Source organism: Opisthocomus hoazin, chromosome 5 (assembly GCF_030867145.1).
Source record: "Opisthocomus hoazin isolate bOpiHoa1 chromosome 5, bOpiHoa1.hap1, whole genome shotgun sequence".
Taxonomy (NCBI): Eukaryota; Metazoa; Chordata; class Aves; order Opisthocomiformes; family Opisthocomidae; genus Opisthocomus; species Opisthocomus hoazin.
Window position 1 is genome coordinate 82,281,256 of NC_134418.1, and position 22,177 is coordinate 82,303,432.

At 39.0% G+C, this 22,177-nt stretch overlaps 1 protein-coding gene across 1 annotated transcript in view; it reads right to left on the reverse strand.

The window, feature by feature from the left end:
- Window positions 1-21,184, reverse strand: part of TUSC3 (tumor suppressor candidate 3) — a 132,606-nt gene extending 111,422 nt beyond the window's left edge. The window contains exon 1 of the mRNA XM_075421923.1: window positions 20,989-21,184. Coding sequence (XP_075278038.1) covers window positions 20,989-21,114 — 126 coding nt within the window. The 5' untranslated portion in view covers window positions 21,115-21,184. The remainder of the gene's footprint in view (window positions 1-20,988) is intronic.
- Window positions 21,185-22,177: the final 993 nt, after the last annotated feature.

Genomic DNA, 22,177 nt, shown 5'->3' on the forward strand with positions numbered 1-22,177 from the left:
GTAAACGGCAAGTTTAGGTTGAATTATTAGAAGCATTTGTTATGTGATCCAGTACACCCTTCACGCGGCCATACGTGCATTCCAGCGGTACGAAGACATCTGACCACAGCACAGCGCGGCCGTAGGAAGCGCCAGGCAGGCTGACAGCGATACGGCCAGTGGAACCTCACGGGCTGTTCTAACAGGACAGACTCTGCCTGCCCAACACAGGATGGCTAACGCTGCATCTCCAAGAGACCATTTCAGCAGCCAGTAACCTTAACGGACAAGCGATGCTGTTTTTCCCCAAGAAACTCCTAAGAATGCAAAGGTAGCCTACCTAACCGTATGACACCTTAGATATGTTCCTACTGCACTATTCTGACAACTTTACTGGAATCGAGATTCACCATCACCAAAATGAAGGAGGCAATGATCTGGACCAACCCATTTACATTCTGATGTATGACTTTCGAGAATTAATACATAGCATCCTGTTAATAATAAGCACCTAGTGCTATATGTATTGTCATTAGTCTTACAATACACAATACTTTCCAGCAAAAATGGTTTGACTATAACTTTACAAAGAATTTGACTTCAAAAGTTTCCTACAAGAGTTCAGAAGTGATCTACTAATGTCATTTATGGCCTCACAAGTTTTAAAGAATTAGAAGCCTGTGGGGGGATGGCAAGGCTCGACCGAATTGCTTGTTGTAGAAAATCCATTTTAAGCTTAGCATGTCCTTGACAGAACAAGGAATTTAACAAATCAACTCTGCGGTTAGCAAGAATGTGAAAAACAGAATGCAGCTGGAGAAGAATGAGGGAGTATGGGCGGAGTTGACATTTAGCTGGCTAGCCAATAATGAGCTCTAACTTTGCAATATGTAGTAGCTAATTAATCACTCTATAAATTGTGTGACCAAACTGTAATAAACGAAGCTTGCTTATCACTCACATTGAGTCGGCTGCATTCTTCCGCCGCTTCTCCAGGTTCGCGACCCTCGGGGCAGGACTTAGCCGATCGCCCCGACAGAAGCCTTCACCTAATTTATCAAATTGCAAAATTTTTACAAATTGTGTATTTTAAGTTTTGCGTTGTAGTATTATAGTCCTCATACCGCTGCAACAAATTGCACATCTTCCCCTCAGTCTGTAAGTGTGCAAGACCGAAGACCTTAATTCTTTTTTCCAGGTTAAATATGCATAGTCCATGCCCTCAAACAGCTGAATCTGAAAGAAATAACTCTGTAATCTTGGTGCACATGCTACCTAAAGCATATTTTAAAATGATGGCCATATTTTTATGGAGGAATTACCTCCACTGCAGTCGAGTGTGGTCTGGCTGCCTGCCCCGTAGCAAGGGCAGCTGCAAGACACACAGACACAGCAGGAGGAGTTACCAGGGCAAGACGCAAATCAACAGCCAGGAAGACACAATGGTAAGTTAAATAACATGCATTTGGAATGTCTCCAAAAATCCAACCAGGAAGATACTAGAAACGCAAAGGAGAAAGAAGCAACCGCAGCCCTGGACCTCAGACAACAGTAAAATAGATCACAGCATAAACTGAGCATTGAGAGGTTTGGAGAATTTTTCACCTTATTTCAGAATCAGGTTGCTGAAATCCTCAGCCAACTCAACACAGCTATGAACAGTAAAACATTCACAGCGGGAAACTTGAAACCGCCGAGCATGTATCTTCTAACAACACAAACTCCAAGGTGCACTTTTGTTTAAGAAGGGATGCACTGAGAATTGTTTTGTATGGAATTAACTCATAGCTATTCATCCTCCAGCCACAGTTTTTGGGACAGGGCTGTAGCAGATGCATTCCCAAACACCTGCATCAGTGAAGTGCAGAAACTTTCTCTAAGCTGTCTGTAACACAGCCTGCAGGTCCAAATGACTTTTTGCTATTGCTTACGACTGTTTATATGACTACTTTATGACTGCTAGAGGCACACTATATACCGCAGTTATCTGCACTGACACAAGACTTGACATCTATCCCAAACCTGAAAATAGCAGAAACATGGAAAAATATAGGCAATATGAAATTGGAAGAGAGCACACACACCCTTCTGCTCATCTTATTTGTACTCATAAGAATCTGTGTAAACATAACATGCTCTTGTGAATATAAAGACACACAAAACTACTGTTATTAATTTAAATAAAAATTCAGTACTGCAGTGTAGCAATATTGCTAACTTCAGAAGAAATCTGTAAAAATCTACATCTGCAGGGGAATTAAAGACAAAAGTTATTCCTGGCATTACATCATACTTTTAAAGAACGCTGAGACATGCATATTATAATATTTGTATTCTAGAACATGAATTATAATAACACCAATATCAGCCTTTGAGTAAGAAATTACAATAAAATTAGACTCATGTAATTAGAAAACATGATGCCACTGACCAAGTGGAGATCAGTCCAACTGTTACCATTCTTCGCTTTCTAAAGCACCACTCATGGATATCTGGAAATCAGCACCTTCTGACATAAAAGTCTGCCTTATACTAGAATAATCACGGCATACCTCCCATCAATACTAGTATGTAAAGAAGGGGAAAATGTATCTTATGTTGACAACGGACAACTATGGGACAGCTGCCATTTCGGCCATCACTCAAATTCACAATTAAGAGATCAACCCTTACAGACTTTTGCTAATCAGACAGTTCTAATCTGGAAATCTGTTATCTACTCTACATTCACATCAAATCATAATTCTAACTTCGTAACTGCAAAGTCTTGAATGTCTTGACCTCAGCATGAACTCCATGGATGAAAAAAAACCTTAATATGTTAGATGCTATTGAGCAATACAAGTTGTAACTAGCCACTTCTACCTAGGCCAGCCTCCAGAGGAAAGGAAACATTTAAGCTACTTTTTTTTTTTCATCTTCTTTCTTTGCTATCAACAAGAGAATATTGATAGGAAGCCTAGATTCTATTACTAGCTCTGAGAAATAACAAAGGTTAGAAAGCAGATGGCAAATTAGCGTGGTCACTTTGAAAGGCAGGATGAGATAGTGGGTAAGATTTGGACAGACAATCAGTTTTCAGTCCTAAACCAGCATTTTTATTTTTTACTTGGAAAATACACTGCTTCCTATTTTCCAAGCACCATTTTAACTTTCTGGTTCACATCTCCAGCAGTGGTCTTCTAGACAAGATGGATCGTTGGTAGAAATACAAGTAGTTCCCTCCTCTTTCACCCATATGCTGACAGGAGGATAACCATATTTGACCCACAGCAGGTATGTAGTCAAAATCCACTGGGCTTATCTTGGTACATGAAATCTCCATTATCGCAGAATACCCCTTGTAGTCTACTTCATACAATTGAAGTGGCTAATCAAGAGATGATATACTACACAGCCCAAAGAGATTCCAGTAAGGGGCTTAGACTACATGTAAACCATGTTAAAAAAGGAAGTGAGCACTATGGCTACAGCTGGGTAGAAACAGAAAACTAAGCATCCTTGCATCATCACATTTTCAAGCTTGTGTGAACGATTCTGATATTGTCAAAGTTTACATTCTGCATGTTAGTTTTTGCACTTCAAACAGATGAGCAGGGAAAAAAATATTAACAATATTAATGACTCCAGAATTGGATTTAATCATTCTGTAACTACCGTTTTAAATGCATTAAGCCTATCCATACAAAAATGATCTCAGAAGGCAGGTAGGGAAAAGTGTGTGATTGTAACATTGATTGTGTTGGCTTGCTGAATGCACACAGTGAAGTCTGAAGTGGGATGGAGGAAAACAGCTCAGAATCAGATGGCCTCCTCTATGCTTACACCGGTTCCACATCCCACCAAGAGCAGCAATGGTAAATGAGACAAATTCACTTTGAAAAACTGTTGCCAAAAAGAGGCCTTCCCAAAAAGGGCTGTGACCCTTCTACTGAGCTCTTATTTTCTCTTTTTACATGAATGTTATCTACATTAATTTAGGCCAGGTCCTTGTTTCAATAACGTGAAGTCTACAATCTTCATGAAGAGGGAAAGAAAGAGGACACAACAACTGTCATCCATACTCCTTTATTTTTATTAAAAGAATCACCGAATATTATTAAAGCAATCTACACTACTAGCAGGTCACTGGCCTTTTAGAAATTGGTTTTAGAGAAGTTCGGAATTTCCTTCAATTTATTAGTTCACATACACTTTTCTTTACAACCCAGGTGGTATACAGAAATAATTTAAAAAATCACTTCTTTGGATTACTGTTTTAAGTATTTCAAAGCAACTGTCATTACAGTATGTATGTAATATTACACATTCTTTCATAAAGAAGCCAACCATCTGGATGTATTCTTGTTCCTACATTTCCTTAAAAGGTAATTTTTCCACAGGAGGAAAGTCACTGACAAAAGTGTCAAAAATTATAAAGGAAAAAAACCCAAAATACTCCAGACCGTCGTGCTTTTCTTTTCAAATGTGTTACCATTAAAAAAATCACAGATAGCGCTTCAAAAGGCATAAGGGGAAGTTGGGTTTTTTTTGACCATGAGCACCCCTATATATCTGATGGACTTTTATTGTACACTCAATTTCCTCTGCTTTCATAAAATTTCATAACATACAAAAGAATTTCATAAATCCTTTTGATCACAGATTTAACAGTGCTTTTGCAGATTGACAAAACCTATCATGAGCACTTACAGCACTTCTGTCAAAGTTAAATTTACTAAAATTGACACTTAGTGCATGCTACTAAGCAAGGCATTAAAATATCAAATTCCTTAATATGCAAAAGTTTAACTGGCTGAAAGGTGGTCTTTTCAAGTAGGATTTTGTTTTTGTTTTTTTAAACAGAAGACTTTTAATGCTTCTGAATTTACAGCAGAATTACGTAGCACAGAGCACATACCAAAAAAAGACTGCTACTTTTTCCAAAAATACTTAAAATGAATTTGTGCTGCCATACCTCAAAGCCAAAAGAAAGCAATTTATGTGCTTAACGCACCACTTTTTGGCTATGAAGAGGAAAAAGCAGGAGCAAAGGAAAGTACCAATCTTTCCATTTTGTAACAAGTAACAGAAGCTCGGTCAGAGTACACAGGAAACCGGTTACACAGCTAACAACTGAATTCAAATATCCTAAGTCTCCAGATGATGCTTCAACATTAGGGTCAGTCTTAACAACGACTCTGGTGGTGAAGGTAAGATACCAAAATTTCTTTTTTTTTTTTTACAAGGATATTAGAAAGTAGTACCTTGTTTCTCTACTTCACTTCAAATTAGTGAAAGTCACTTTGGTTTCAAGGTCAAATTGTTCTCAGGATGAAGAAACTACTGTGAGTTCCCCTCCCCCACCCCCCAAACATCAATCAGCCTGCCTCTGTGAACAGATGTGCATTTTAAGGGCACTGACAATACCTATCACAGACAACCACAAATATCTACGGCACTTTACATGGGTAACACTAGCAAAATGACCTAGTCAATTTAATGGACAGTTTACTGTAAGATAAGAAAGGTTTGGTTCCGAAGTAGAACATTGCTCTGCATGACTTGCCACAAAAAAAAATCAAATTAAGAAAAATGCTACTTCATAGAAAGGAAAATTTACAATTTTCTCTTCTGTTAGAAATGAAAAATTGTAATACAGAAGGGTTCAGATGACACAAATGCCTCATCACAAAAGTCTGGATGCAAGTTCGGACTGATGATTTTTCCTTCTCTCCTTTCATCATATGCAAAGCAATCTCCTTCCTTCTTTTTCTTTCCGTAAAAGATTTCAGGAAAAAGATTCCACAAGCAATTAAAACAAAGTTATAAATACTAGTCAGTAAAGAAGGTTTTGAAAGCACCAAAATTAATTGAGTGTAAGCTCCACTTTTAAAAGTCAGGCAATCTGCATATTGTGCCCATTATCCCTGTGTTAATGTATGTCTCAGTAGTATGCCTCCTAATATTTTTTTTGAACTTCTGATCATGACTAATGTTCTCATTGTGAGAAAAACCTCCATCTATCCTCACTTACATTATTTCACTGTCATTTTATTACTAATAGTTACTCATACAGTCTTTGCCATCTCTGACATTTATTCTCCATAGTTTTATTCTATTATGCCACTCTTCTATTGGTCACTTCATTATCAGAGTTCCCGAGCAATTTCTATTTCTCAGGAGGAAAAAAAAAAGTCACACAAAAATATGACAGAAGCATTAAATTCAGCATTCTTCTTCTCCGTGACTAGTACCCTCAACATCTTCAGACAAACAAAACCTTTTATAAAGCTTTCCTTTCTCCTGTCAGCCATCCAGGTGAAGTTCTTGCATACTTGCAATTACCCGGACATTAAGGGACAGAAGTATTACGCTGTTGCTGGAGCCAGAGTTCCCTCCATCAGAAAACTACCTTCCCTGGTAAGTCATTCAATTAGAAGACAAAGGACATAGATGGTCCTAAATTAATGGATGGATTCTCTGGTTCAACAGCAGGTAGACAATCTCTAGTGACAGATAAAGCCCTTAATCCTTTTAACATTAAATAATTACTTTGCAGTTTCAGATCATTTCTAAGTAGTTTAAAGAAGGACTATCCATTGATACCAACACATAATTTTGATCTAAAGAAAAGTTCAATTACTAAGGCTAAAGCACAAGTTCATTGTCGAACATTAAATTAAGACCGTACAAGTGGTTAGGAAGCTTTAATGCAAACCCTAATGGTTTAAATATGTTAAGAAACAGCCGTTTCAACAGCCACACTCAGCATTAATTTTTGTGTTGAATATTAAAAATTCAGGTAATTTATAGTGGATAACTCAATAACTCACACTAAGGAAAGTGGAACTGGAATCAGTATCTGCATTAGAAAAGAAAAAATCTGGTGCGTTTACCAAAATAACGTTGCTTTCTCATAAAAAAATGGACCTACCATGAAGTCTAAATTCTGGCCTTCTGAAATTAACTCCCCAAATTAACCTGAAATCAAATTTCTAAAGGGCTATGCATTTTTCATTCTTAGAAAAAGTGACTATAAATCTAATGACAGAAAGTAGCTGAAAGTGTCTCTCAGCTCATTTGTAAAACATACTCTTTTAAACCCTTCGTAGACTCGAGATTCACTGTAAAGACCTGAGTAAAAAATGTGTTTCTTCCAGAACATTTTTACAATCAAAACAGTTCATTAAATTCAGGAAAAGTTCCATTTTCACTTCTTGGGAGAAGTACAGACTTCAAATTACTTTGGAAAACAAAGCTGCTGTATCAGCTAATGAACTTGTAATTTTCTCTCTCACAGCCAAGTAAGCATGAGTTCTGCATGAGAGCACAAGGCATTCACTGCCCAAAAAACTGATCTTGCTATAACTGAACAGCTTCAGTTAGATTTCTGAATCACTTAAGATACATGCCAATAGACTAATACACTAACACAACCACAATTATATCACTTTAATCGAATTTTTGTTGTCCCACAGTGTTCAAGATGAAAGTTTCTATGAAACTACATGTCATCTGAATATGCAATATATATTTGGACTTACAGTCTCAGCAACACAGCTCACTTGAAGCTCTTGTAAAATGAACATGGCTAAGGCATCAGCATATCTGTCTTAAATTTATGAAGAGCCTGAGGATGGAAATATCATTCAGCTCTTACATAGATGGAACTGTCTCCATCAGTACCGCCACTGAGCCCACTAAAGGTTGCTAAACCTTCAAATAACATCTCATCTAAAAGCCTATAGAGTGGGATGACTTCAGACCTCACTGTTTTCCAGTGTAGCCCACTTACTAATCTCTTCTACAGTATGAAGTATTTTGCACTAAAATACAGTTCCTGTTTTAGTGTCTCTCACCCCATCTAGCATTCCATTAAAACCAAGTCAAATCTGGTGATATCTGACCACCTGTAAACTAAATCAAACACCACTACAATCTTGTGCTATATTCTCTTTTGCTTGGTACCTGCAGAGGTAATGCAGTTTAACCAAGCCACACTGAAGCAGTTAACTGAGGAATGTGGATCTACGGCAGATAGGAACTGAGACCAGCGCTGGCAATTTCAGATTTGAACAGGCTTCTCCCATCTGCCACCAGGTACTCACAGGCGAGATTTTCTGTAAACCCCCCCCTCCTCCACATTCTTGTAATATACGAACAGGCTAAAAAAGAAAAGTGCTGATTTGAGCACCTTTATGTTCCCAGCAAGGTCCCCATTACTGCCAAATACTCGGGGGCTGACCCTCTGAGCACTGGGCTTAGCGCACTCTGAACTTGCTTCCTTCGGCCACCTCCGCTCACAAAGGCTGCTACAACTGAGGTGGTGACAGAAGTTTAAATTGAGAGAGTGTACACAGATTATACTGACTCTTACTACTTAGAAGTAACCTCGATTTCTTTCACCGCTCTCCCTGTGGTCCCCAACTTAAAGGTTTGGCAGGCAGCGCTCACATCCAGATGGTGGACAAGTAAATCTACTTGAACAGATTGTATTACAATGTTTTACACTAAACAGTTATTGGATTAAGTGTATAAATAGTTGTGGGAAGCCGGGACTTCCCTCTTCCAAATGACCACCATTCAGCTAGAAAATTGTCTTCCCTCTCGTCCCTCCTCTGCGGCCCAGTGAATCCTGCAACCTTCTCTGAAGCTCTGTGCCTGTGCAAGAGGACAGTTGGACGAGATCAGTATCAGCGAGTCGTGCAATGAGAACAAATACGCCTGTAGAACAAAACAGCTGCCGCTGAAGCCTTAATGCCCACAGCCTGCAGAATTTTGCTCCAAACTAATTCTAAACTGGTTCCAAGGACTGAATGTGGATTAGCAATTGGAGTCCATTACCTGCCTTTCTGGAGTGCACGCTTCAGTTTAATTTCAGTAACCGAATCCAGTTCACACACTCAAGAGACCATTTCAGAGAGCAAACAATGCACTGCAGGGGGAAAACAGCTGATTCACTTCAGAGCAGGAGCCTGCTCTTTGAATTAAAACAATAATGCAGACCGCCTTAAGAGGATCCAAGCTCCCAGAGCAGCAGACACCCAAGTCTTCAGGGTACTTTACGTGAAGCAGGATATCATTTCCCAGAAATCAAATGATTATCAACCGCTCCCCCGGTTTCAGTTTCCCAGACACGCTCTAACCACAACGCTACTGGATAAAAGGTTGAGATGTCACATTTCACTGACAAATTATATCCTATTGTGAATGTTACAAGTTCATAGCAAACAATGCCTAGTTACTGTGCACAGAATGGGCTAAAATACAACATACCAAATCAGATGAGGATTGTCCTGCACACGTGCAAAAGCAGAACTTCAGGTGCCTATTACTTTTCAAGAAATTGAATAATGTTAGCAGCCTGCAGAGCCAATACGCAGTTACATAGGAGCATTTTAGACAAAAATTTTACTCTGAAAGCTGCATTACCCCTTTGATCATTTGCAGGATCTAGGTTTAGAGTTATAGGAAGACAAGAACTCACAGCTGTCGACACAAAGGTAAATGTTATTTCATATAGACCAGGGCAAACCAGTGTGTGTGTATTCAGGTGCGTACCTACGCATGTGCATACATATATATAAATTTAAAAAAAAAAATCCATCTGTATTGACTGATATATCCACTTACAGGAAACAAAAGAAAAATGAGAAAAGCTACCATCCATTTTAAGTGGAAAATGATTAGCAATGCCCTGAACCAAAAAAAGCATAAAGGAAATTAAAAACAATGATAATATCTGGAGCCTGTCTAGTGTATATTAATAATGTTTCATCTTCGTTTCTAAATAAATTGCTCACTAAAGAAGTTAGTGCACTGCTATCAATAAACACAGATTTGAAGAAAAGTTTTAAACATAGACAAGAGCTTCTATCCACATCTAGCTTAGAAGAGAAAGTGTCTCAGCAGAAGGAAAATATTTACACAGCAACTTCAGTTCGGCATTAATACGCACAATTCCCATCAATTTCTGAACAATTTCTGCCTCACCCACTCAAAGCACCATCACATTGTCAATAACTGAATGTATCTGTTGCAGACAAATAAGAAGCATAACAGTCCTACATCTCAAATTTGGGTTAAGCTTCCTAGGACTGATGTCCTCCTTGAAATTCCAATTAAATTCCTGCCATTCACTTTCCGTTTCAGCTGGAAGCTCTAGTAGAAATGAATGATGAAGAAGCTTCCAGTGCAATGCATTGAAGCTGAGCCATCATACGGTTACCAAGAGTACAAACTATGACTACAACATTTAGAAGTGCGATGCAAAAAGAATACAGAATCCAGACAACTTAGCCCTACCAGTTGCTATCCTTTAACAGATTTCTAAAACATTTAAGCACCCTCACTTCTGAATACACTCGATCATTGAACTTGGCCTCTCTTAAAACTTCACAGTTCAACCTTGCAAATATTTTCAGTTAAACCTAGTAAACATATTTACTATTCTTTAAGGCAAGGTCATGTCATGTCTCCTTACAGAAAAAATACATAGTTAGAATGTTTTTCTGAATTAAATTACCACATATTGCCATCTGCATTTTATGATAACAATAACTGCTTAACTGTAATAAAAGGACACATTTCAAGAGCATGACCAAAATATTACTGCTGGATTAAAACAGTATTTATTTGGATGATCAAAACTTTTGTAGTATCTTATTGTAACTTACTGGAATTTATTAGAGTACCTTATTGTAACTTCTTATGTAACTTATGTGTATCTCATTTTGTGATTTTTAATATATTTACATGCGATTTTTGTGGCATCGTATTTCACAGGTATTTTGCCTCAAATTCAGATTAACTGCTCACAGAAAAGAAGAAGTTCATCAGATTCAGCACTCCTACCTCATCAGGCCACTCACTGAGCAAGTCACATTTCAGCATGAGATATGTTAGCAGGATCTAGGACTTGCTGAGAGGACAGGCAGAAGGAATGTGGTTGTTAATGAAGTTTATGTGCCATTAACAGCATAAGGCATACGGCTGGTAGCTGATGAGAAATCTTATCAACTTCAGTCATCCATCACCACAGAGACTAATCCCCTTCAAACTGATTTTTGCAATACTCAACTACTAGATCCATAGACAGCCTGAAAGCCTCCTTACGGTTGATGAAAATCTAAAGCATTTTTTGGAAATGAGGTCAGAAAGGTTAAAGCATAAGAGCAAATAAAGTTTCACTTCATGCTTTTACAGTAAAGCACTGCATTTAGTGAAATTTTAACCTATGTACATATCCCATAAATTCTGCTAGAGTAGTTACTGTGGTAAAAAAAAAATCTAGGATTATTTCAAAAAAGTAAGGCAAGGTAGCATCTCAAAGAGATTGCTGAATACAATTAAAGCCACAATAAACATAAATCCCTGGCAATTCATGCCTTCTTCATTTCAGGACAGCTTTTAATAGTTCTTTATTTTCCCATATGTACTTTTTCTACTCTCCAGTCCAATAATAACAAAACCCCCACCTTTATCAAAGAAGTTAGCTTCAGCAAGTTGCCTTTGTTTTCCAAAACACACCATTCAGGAAAACACCTGACAGGATTTCCATTTAAGGCACCAGGATGTGTCATGTTACACAGGACATGAGGCTTGCATGTTTAACTAACCTGCTTTTCACTGAGTAATGAAGTTCACTAGCCACAGGCATCTGCAACTTGTAGTAATTCTGCTTCGTTTCCAACTAACCAGTTGCAGAGCCTACATGTAAAAAACTATTCAAACACAACAGTAAAGGAGAAGGAAGAATTCCCAATACTCTTCAGGCCTCTGAACATGCGCTGCATTTGAACATGTCAGACTCTGCATTGAGACAAAGTCTACGGTCCCACTAAAAAGACCAATAAAGTAGGCAGTGAGTGTGTTAGTTCCCCTATGCATTCAGTTGTAAGCACAACCTGAAAATATCTGATTAATACCTGAAAACGTCTCAGTAAAAAGCATCACACAGGACTTACTTTCAGACCACGCTTGAAAACAAAACCCACTTTTTGCTGTGTGCATTTGTGCACTCTTCTAAATCTTAGTGTTTGGCCAAGTAAGGAGAAGTGGATTCAACGTGATCTTCATCAATCTAGAAGTATGCAAGTCCCACATCTCAAGAGAAATCCCTGAAATCATATCTCATAAACCACACTCAACAGGCATGCTTGCACCACTTTACATGATCTGGACGGAAACCAGAGTATATACCACCTTAACCATAAATATATCCCCATGTGGAGAAAGGAAAACAAACAGGAAAGTAATACTCTAATCGAGTGATTACATTATTTATTTTACTTTATTTATTGTTATCTTTAAGGACCACGCACATAATTCCTACTGAAGAATTAGTATACAGTCATCACCACTATCTCCTCCTGTCGCTGAAGTCTGTACGATACTTTACCATGACATCTTCTACGTTAGGAAACTACACCAAATTCTGGACAGCACGGAGTGAGAACAGCACAGCCTTACATTTCTGACTTTAGCATCCAAACTCCAGAGTAGGACAAGATTTCAGAACCATCCTTTTGCATTTCTTATTCCCTAGTTGAAGATCACCGACTGTGCAGAACACTGGTACAGCAACCTATGATGAGGTGCCCTACTCCTGCTGTTACGAAGTTGCTCTACGATTGTCTTACCTAACTGTAGCTTGAATTACTCTCTTTGGACAAACACCTAAACATATGCTGGTATAGCTAATTTATTCCTTCACTATATGTAGCTCTAGCCCTGCAACTTTTCAGGTATCCAGAAAAATATACGTTCCCTCTCTCAGTCAAAACAAATTTCTACTTGTATTCACATGGCTTCTTTACACTGTTAGATAACCTTGAAAATAGAGAGCAGAGAAAGGAGCTGTATTTCAAAGCATCCTGTCTGCTCAGTTTTATCATCCCTTACATTAATCTCCCCTGCAGAATCTGAGTCTCTAGATATGTCTGTTATAGAAAACTGAAGATTCACACCAAAATACTGTAATAGGATTAAAAATTTAAATTATTTTAAGTTTTATATTTTTAGCCTATCAGTACCCGAGTGAATTCAGTAATTACAGATTAAATGCAATTTAGATTTCATGCTAGTTTACTACTAAAAGTAGAGGAGGGTCATATGGAGTTGATAACTAAAAGAAGGAAAAAGGACAAAATATTTTAAGCAATAATTTGAACCACTGAAGTAAATAAACAAAAGCAGCTACAATGTCCAAGAAAAGTTTAAGCAGCATCAACCAAAAAAAACCACCTCTCACTTTATTGTTAAAATAACCATATTCTTCAGCACAGTGAAGAAAAAACACTGCAATATAACAGTTCATTATTCTAAACAGACTCTTGAAGGACAGTGTAATTTTAAGTTAAAGGCTTAACTTTAGATTCAGAATAGACCTCTGCCACAAGACATAAGAAACAAAATGCATCAAAAAGTCTGAATGTGTAGTTCAGCAGGACCTGATAATATGCAGTATTCGGGGAATTAGCTAATTAATTAGGTGAACAACTGTCAAATATTTTCAAGTGTGACGAAAAACAGCCTAAGTACCAAAGGACTTTGTAAAACAATCAAGCTTACAAAAACATTTAGTAGAAGGTATAAAACAAAAAAGAGAAATGAACCTTGTATTTCAAGTAGGTTTTTTACTATATTACCTACACTTTTGCTCTACAAGCTCAAAAATCTCCACTGAAGAAACATTTACATGGATCAAACATGAACATACACACATCAAAATCTAAGAGTTAAACAGAAAAGTAAATATGTAAGATTCAGGATTAGATCCTGTCTTAGTTGGCCTACGTAAGGCAACTGGATAAGGAAAGTAACTGAACGTGCCAATTTTGTAGAGCAGACAGCAATAGCGATACGAAATTATTAAAAAGCCAAACTAAAAGCAGAACAGAGAATAGTTCTTTTCCTTCAAGCAGCAGATGCTATAGCTTATAACCTTAGGCAACAGTGAGCTCAAAATGTCATTCCACAAAGGGACTGCACAACTGTATCACGTTATAAACTTGTTATACAAATCTTCTATGCAACACTGCCAAACTCTGCTAAGCTTAACAACCAGTGCATCTCAAATTAAAAAATAAGTTGGTTTAGAGTCAGAAGAAAAAAACAAGAAAAAGTATCAGAATGGCATAATTAGGCTAAGGACTGCAGTTGCTTAAGAGGAAGATGAAGAACGTGGGGTATTCCAAAATGGTATTATCAGATACAATCATCAGAAGAAAATAAAATCCTAACAGTAAATTCTATCAGATGGAAGAACAGAGAAATGATAAAAGTCCTGCCACCACTTTAGCAATCATGAACACGAGTGTCGTCACAAAAGTCTGCACTGGCAAGGGTGCAAATCTTTTCCACCTCAAACTTCTGGGATTATTTTCTGTCACCAAAATATTCCCAGTTCTTTTTAATTCTGTCACAAGAGAAGCAATCCATTCAACGCAAGAATCAATTCGCTTATCTTTCTTAAAATGTGAAGGACTTGCGATAACGACATACAAAAATATGAACTGCTCTATCTGAAATGCAGCTTTGAGGATCACTATAAAGTATCTTTCAATTTATTTCATGGCAATGCCTCATTATTGAAAGTTCTACCAAAAAAAAAGAACGGTTATTACAGTTGATATACACACTAAATATTATTATGTACATAATAATATCTCATAGCATTAGATGGAAAGATAGCAATACTTTTTATTATGCCTGCTTTCAGATTTATTAGAGCAAGAAGAGGCAGCCTAAAACAAACACCAAGTAAAGTTCTTTCTAGTTCTGATCATTAGCTTAGCCAAAAACTGTGACCTTCAAAACACTTTTAAAAACTAAGAGAATAAATCTGAAGATCCAAAGCAGTAATGAAAAAACCCAATGCTTTTCCACTCTAATTGTACCGACTGATTTTTCCAGAGCCCTTCAAACTCAAACAGATACAATCTGTATTTTCCATGTGGTTGCACAGGATGCGCCGCATAAACGGTTATAGAACAGAACAGGGGAAAAGATCAATTACGCCACTGATCTGTCTTATGACAGCAAGGATGCCAAATGGAGACATCTGGGACAGAGAAGATTCAGTAATCCCGTTACAAAATGCTATAAGGCTGCTGTAAGCATCCTTTATTTCACTTATTGTACGCAATCATTGAAGACATCCAAGTTTTCTATATGGATGTGTTAAAGTAAAAACTGCTAGTTAATTTTGTCAAGTTTCTCCAAAAGTTTAGTTGATTAGGAATAGAAGAGGAAGGGATACAGAGATTTTTGCTGCTTGTAAACATCAGCAGGAAATAAAGAAATCTTGCAAACACTTTTTCCCCCATTCTTTTTAGGACAGAGTAGAGAAAAACATTTAAAATTGCATTTAAAGATTTTTACATTTTCAGGCATGACTTACCACTGTTATTTCACTTCAAATCCAGGACAGTTATCTTAAAGCACTTTAAGACTGATTAAAAAAAAAACCTCTTTGCTCTACTGCAACAAGAGATAAAATGGCAAATTACACAAATGGATATAAAACCTCCACTTCAAATACATCTTTAAAATTGCTTGAAGCCGAATCTACAGTTAGGACTGAGTTTCTCTTCAAAGATTCAACCTTTGCCACATTTCAATTTTTAATAAAGTTTTCAAAGAGCAGTCTATACTTGGTGTAACTGCCAAACATTTTCCTGCATGATGTCTCCAAAGCAAAAACACGCAACACTCCACAGTCTGGATACCAAAATCAAAATCTTAATTATTACAAGACCGAAAAGGCTTTATACTCAAGTTTGATGTTAAACAGAATTTTAAGAGATAAAGAGAAGAAACTTAAGTTTTAATTATCACTACTTTGTTGAAATAGTATTAGAGATCCTGAGAGACCATGAATCTCTCTTCTACTAAATGTGCCGTTGAATCTACGCCGAACACTGCTCACTAATAATACATCTTTTTTCTTTTTCTCCACTTGTTCTACCACGTTACTCCTAATTTCTTTAAATATGCAGGCAGAACATTGATCAGAAGGAAAGAATGCTACAGATCATCGAAAACAGCGTCAGGAGACAGAGGAAGAAACTAAGCAGTCCCCTTTCCATTTTGGAGCAACTGAGACCAAGGGCAGCTGGCTTTGCTGCACATTTTGCAGGCCTTAGCTCTGAAAGGGTGAGAAATGCTACATTTATGGTGAAACACCACCACGAATTAGACTAGAAAAGGAATTTTACAGTACCACCTTGGCTGCAAGGGAAGGAATACAGTAATAAACATCAATAAACTTGAATAAACAAGATGGGCTCAGTACATAAACCCAAAGGAAAACAAGAATGCATGGTGCAGAAACAAGAGGATCCCGCCAATCTATCCCAGTCAATTTCACATAGGAAAGTTTGTTCATGATTGAAGATTCTCTCAGGAAAATTATCACATTTAATACTCAAAACCTTAAAAAAAATTACATGGTCCCTTCTATTTATAGGAAAAAAAAAAATAACCCTGGAAAAACTGTCAAATGCTACCTTTACTCCCTGTCTGAACGGAGAAGACTAACCTGTTTGTTATGGTCACGGTAAGGACAAGAAACAACAGCCTCAATAATGTGGGGACTGAACACACAAAAATTTAGGTCAGATCTTTGGGAAAAAAAAATGCTTTTAACTATAAGACACAGTAATAGGTTACCTAAGTAAGCTGTAGAGTCACCACCACTAAAGGCTTCTAAGGGCACATCAGGTAGACATTTGTCAGGAACAATAAAAGGCTAGCTGAGCTTTGGGATAAAGGATCAATTAGATTGTCCTTCCAACCCTATCATCTACAATTTCTCACAATCACCGTAACTTTTACACCCAGTTGGGGAAAGGGTGAGAGATACAGGGATGAAAATGTAAGAAATAGTGCCAGAGATACCAGTCTTGAAATACTTAAAAAGTACTCAGGGCAAACGAAGACATTACAGAAGCTTACATCACAGAAGAGTAAAATTACTACAGTGTTGTTACATGTTAAGCTCAAATCTACTCAAGAACATGACAAGATATTTCCACCTGAACAAAGCTGCTATATGTTGGTCTACACAGACAGCTTTCCTGTGCCAGATTTAGCAGTAATGACAAACTCACCTACAGAAAAATGTCTACTCCAACTGCATATCAGTGGTTTAATTAAGCTTCTAAATCATCCATCTGAAAGCTCAAAAATAAACTTTACCCTCTAAGAGAAATGCCTTTAATAATGCAAAACCAACATTCTCCTTCCACATGTTTCAGTCATAAAAAAATCTTATTTATCTATATAAATACAAACTACAAATGTGAAATAATTTATAATAAAAAGCCAAGCGGTGTATTTCAAAGTGTAATATTCGCATTCTGATTCCTCTCAACTTTTAATAGTTTCATCTACTTAGAATTTGTATTATATAAAAGCACCAAAAGGATTGGGAACAGGCCTTACAGAAAATGCATACATGTCAATATATTATCTCAGACGCTATGGAAACAATCAATTATTATTTTCTCCCATTATGAATATAGTTTCAAAGAGAACAGTCCTTCTTTAGTTACTTGCTGCGGCTTCCGTGACCAGGAACTTTTTTTTTTACTCCACTTTAAATAAAGGTACTGCTCAGCACCAGAATGAAAATCATAAAAGCAGTCTTTTCAAATCTAATTAGCTCTTAAGTGTGAGCCATGGGAGAAAGTTCTGGTGTTGTTCTTCATCTAATATCCAAATTATCACATTTTATCTGTGGTTATTTTAAGACAGTTTTCTATTTGTCTCCTTAGTGGTGAAGGCTGTCATGGGTATCCACAATACAGAAAAGCAAACAGCAGGATTAAAGCAATAGGAATGCTTGTACCTTTACATATTCATATAGCCATTCTAGAAATAGCTTCCATGACAGCAGATGACTAATTATCAACTAATGAAAACCCATTCTCGAACAGTTCTTTAAATTTTTACAAATTTAATCAAACCTAAGATGGACCTCAGCACTTTCCAGTAATTTGCCACACGAGAAAGTTTCTGCAGCTATCATTAAGAATATTTTACTGTGCAGGACAATGTATTTCAGTAATTTAAGAACTCATGTATTTTCCACTCTAAATACAGCTGTAACACAGTATTCCACAATCAACACAGAAAGTTACACCAATGTTCTCTAGTTTCCCTACTCATCTCTCTCTGCTAGCACTAAGTCCTTTAAAAACATCTAATACCTTAACTGGGTCCTCTCCTTTCTGAAAAGTCATTATTTCCATCTTCCAGGCTAAGCCACATATGTCTAATCATTCAGGCTTTATGCACACTCTTCTATGTAGTGAATGCTTTAAAAGAAAAAAAATTACCAAAAAAAAAAATCCTTTTCTTCACCTGGGATACCTTCCTTGCTTAAGCTCCAATTACAACATCTCAAGTTCTTATTTTCAAGTACTTTTCAAGTAAGTCTAGGTTTTCAAAAAAGTTGACTGGGAAAGCAGTTTCCTTTCTCTAGCCCTTAGCCTCTCGAAGACCCACGCTAAGCAAGTAGGGAAGAGGAAACTGAGATGGGACGACTTTCTATCTCATGAGATACACATTTTAACCCTACTACATTAACTTCCCTCTTGCAGTGTTCACTTTGAAACAATTCACTGTATGCTCAACCATTTTTCCAACTTCCATAAAAGCCACGGCAATCTTACCAGTCTTCGTATAGAAAAACTTCGGTTCACCTTACGGATTTAACCTCCACCATCTTTGCCTTTTACCACTGTGCTTCTGGCCAGTGTTGTGAACAGGAACCTCTCACAGCACAAGATCCTGTGCTCTTTCAGATCATGTCATTTTCCTCAGAATAGTTTTAAAATGTTATTTCCAAATGGCTTACTGTAGGAAAGTTCAAGTTTCATCTTTCACACACAGATTTTTTCCCCTCAGATATACTGGGCAAACTACTACAGTTTTCAACATGAGGTTAGTAGGGTAAGAAAAGGAGCCAAACTTTCAGCAGTAACACGTACAACACAGGCACATATACAGCAATATGCATAATACAAAACCCTGAAAACACTAAGTTACAGTTCTTGCATCCAACGCCAAGCAAGCACTTACAATGTTGCGTTAGTTTCTGTAAAGATGCAGTTGTAGATACAGCACGTCTACAGAAAACCACTGTTTCGTCTGTATCGAGCAGGATTTAGTCCATTGCATTAACAGAGAAATATTAAACAAGAATGAAAAATAGAGGCAGAAGACTGAGAAGTGTTAATCAATTAAATCATTTAAACAGGAAAAAAATGAGTAACAAGCTTTGCAGAGGAGAAATACCAGCTTGAACTTAGCAAATGGCTAGGCAAAAAATATCCATTTCAATCCTGTTACATACCATCTCTGCAGCAGGATTAGGAAACTTTACAGAAAGTAATTGTAGATGTCCATTTTAATTTGCCATTATTTACTTGTTAGGAAAGGATTCCATTTAAAAAGAAATAAAGGTTATTTCAGCTATCTCGGTAGCACAGCTGGCACTCCACATGAAAGTGTCAACAAAAGTCGCAGTGCCAGCACATCACAGCAAGAGAGAATCAAGAGTGTCAAACATTAAACACATTTTATTAAAAAAACCTAGTAAGTTAAAGTTTTTAAAAGAAGTTAATTATAGGAGAAGAGCAATACATTACCGCCTACTCCTTCCACAAACAGGGAAAAAGAGAATGCCTAGACTGAAGGTGTTTGTCGTTTACACTGATGCCCAAAGGACTTATCTCAATGATCAGATAATTATTTAACTTGGCAAGACCACAAAGTCAGACTATTATTTAGATACTTCAATAAGGATCTTACATACTAACTTTGGCCTTTTGGAATCATAGAATACCCCGAGTTGGAAGGGACCTATGAAGATCATTGAGTGCAACTTAAACCACCTACCCAAGCGCATTGCCCAAACACTTCTTGAACACCGACAGGCTTGGAGCCACGGCCACTTCCCTGGAGAGCTTGTTCCAGTGCCTGACCACCGCCCCAGTGAAGAACTTATTCCTAATATCCAACCCACTCCCTCAGGTCCTGTCACAGAACACCAGAGGGAAGACAGAGGTACTTCTCACCTCGCTCCCCCTCATTTTACTTCTTTGGCTTATAAGCCTTAGTAACCTACATAGTTCTTTAAAGAAAATAAAAACCTGTCAGCAATACTGTCCCTTCCCTCCCCTCCGCCACCACAAAGCACGAGTCTTCTGGCAGCGCTCAGAACAGAAAACAGATGTAAAAAGATCACATTTTACTGAACTGTGGAATTATATTTTTGTTACTTTTCTTATCTCCTGCCCTAAATGAAGTTCTAGAGAAGCTGTAAAGAGACTCTGCTGGCTGGCCTAGCACTGGGCGTGTGAGAACCCGGCCTGGCGCCGAGGGCAAGCTAGGAAGAGAGCAGTGCAGTAAGCTCCGATAGCACCGAAACCTGGAAAAGGCCAATATTTACAGTACTCATTTTTGCACATCTCCCTGTTTAAACACCGAAGCTGCCGAAGACAGACTTTGCTACTGAAACGGAATCAGAACTCCTTCTCCCTCCATGGCCCCCTTACCCAGCAGACACCTTCAGGACAGCACCAGCACCCCACCAGCCCGCACACGCCCCTACTTCACCGTCAGTTACGAAGCCGGGGCATTTCTTTCACCCGGCACCACAAACACGGGGTTTTTACTTCACCCCCCTCGGCTGGCGGCGGAGGCCCCACCGCGGAGGCCAGCCGAGCGGAGCAGGGCGGCCCCTGCCTTCACCTCCTCAAAGCCAGGGACTCGCAGCCCCGCCACAGCCGGCGGGACATCAGGCTGGCGACCGCGAACCGGGGAAGGGTGGGAAATGCCGCCGGCAGCCGGCCATCTTCCGCGGGGTGGGGCGGTGCGGGGGCGAACGGCTGCCCGGCGCCCTCCCTCCGCCCCGCAGGCTCCCCTCAGGGCTGCGGGGGAGAGGGGGGGGGGGGTTGTCAGGGCAGCCCCGGACCCTCAGCCAGGCGCGATGGCGAAAGAAGCGAACGTTTCTACCTCCTTCTTTTTCTGTCCTCCCCCGAGCTGGCCGCAGAGGAGGAGGAGCAGCAGCAGGAGGAGAAGGAGGCAGCTCCCGGCCGGCAGGTGCAGCAGCCGCCACGACGCCCGGCTACCCGGCGCCATGTTCCGCGCACCCCGGCCGCCGGCCTCCGCCGGGGCGCACCTGCGGCACCGCTGCCCACCTCCTCCCCGCTGATTGGGCTCGGGCTCCGGCCAATCGCAGCGCGCTGGGGGCGCGGCGGCTGCTGGGAAATGTAGTTCTCCTCCCCGCTCGCCTCGCCGCGTGCGCGCTGAGGGGCTTCGACACCATTTCGTCGGCGATGGCGGCGGGGATCGCCCTGGGGGGCCCTCGCTGAGGCAGGGCTCGGTGGCGGGCACCCGGCATGCTCTGCTCGTACGATGGAGGCTTGCTGTCAGGGGCCGCGTGCTGCAGCAAGGCCGCAGCCTCGGGCGTGGCGGTGGTCCCCAGCCGAGTGGTGGGAATGGCTGCCCGCCTGGGGCTGAGGTGGGCAGCGTTACCTGCTGCTCCGAATTCCCTACCACGGCTGCTTGAAGCGCAGAGTGCGATCATGAATCAAGACTCTGTGGAAAAAAGAAAACTAAAGACCCTTATTTTCTACACGTTTGCATGCATACACTTACAAGGTTTCACTAATCGCTCAGAAAGCCATCTTTGCAGAAAATTATATTAGTGTAATACACTAATACAATTAATTTGAATTTAATTCCCAGAGCATTAACCATGCAGCTTTAATTTGATACTCTCATTCATGGTAAAGTGTTCAAGTCAGTGATCGCTTATTTTTTTGCCGTGGAAGTACACACGGCAGTGCACAAGCCAGGTAATGTTAAATTAATGAGCCTACACTTCATTTTTCCTTTTTTTTTTCCTAGAATTCCAAGTACTTACCTTATGCTACTTTATTTACACACATCTGTGATGAAGACTCCAAAGACAGAACAATTTCTTCAAATATTTTGCTATATCACTCAAAAATTTTATGACTTTTATGTTCAAAATGCCATAATAAAGTAGAAAGATGAGGCACTGAGAGGGTATTCAAAAGCATCTGTTTATTTTGGGCACAGAATTTTTAGATGATATTCTGATGATAATATCAGATGCTAATTTGACGATACCGCTGACATCTTAGCACTGAGCATTTAAAACACTAAATAGGATGTT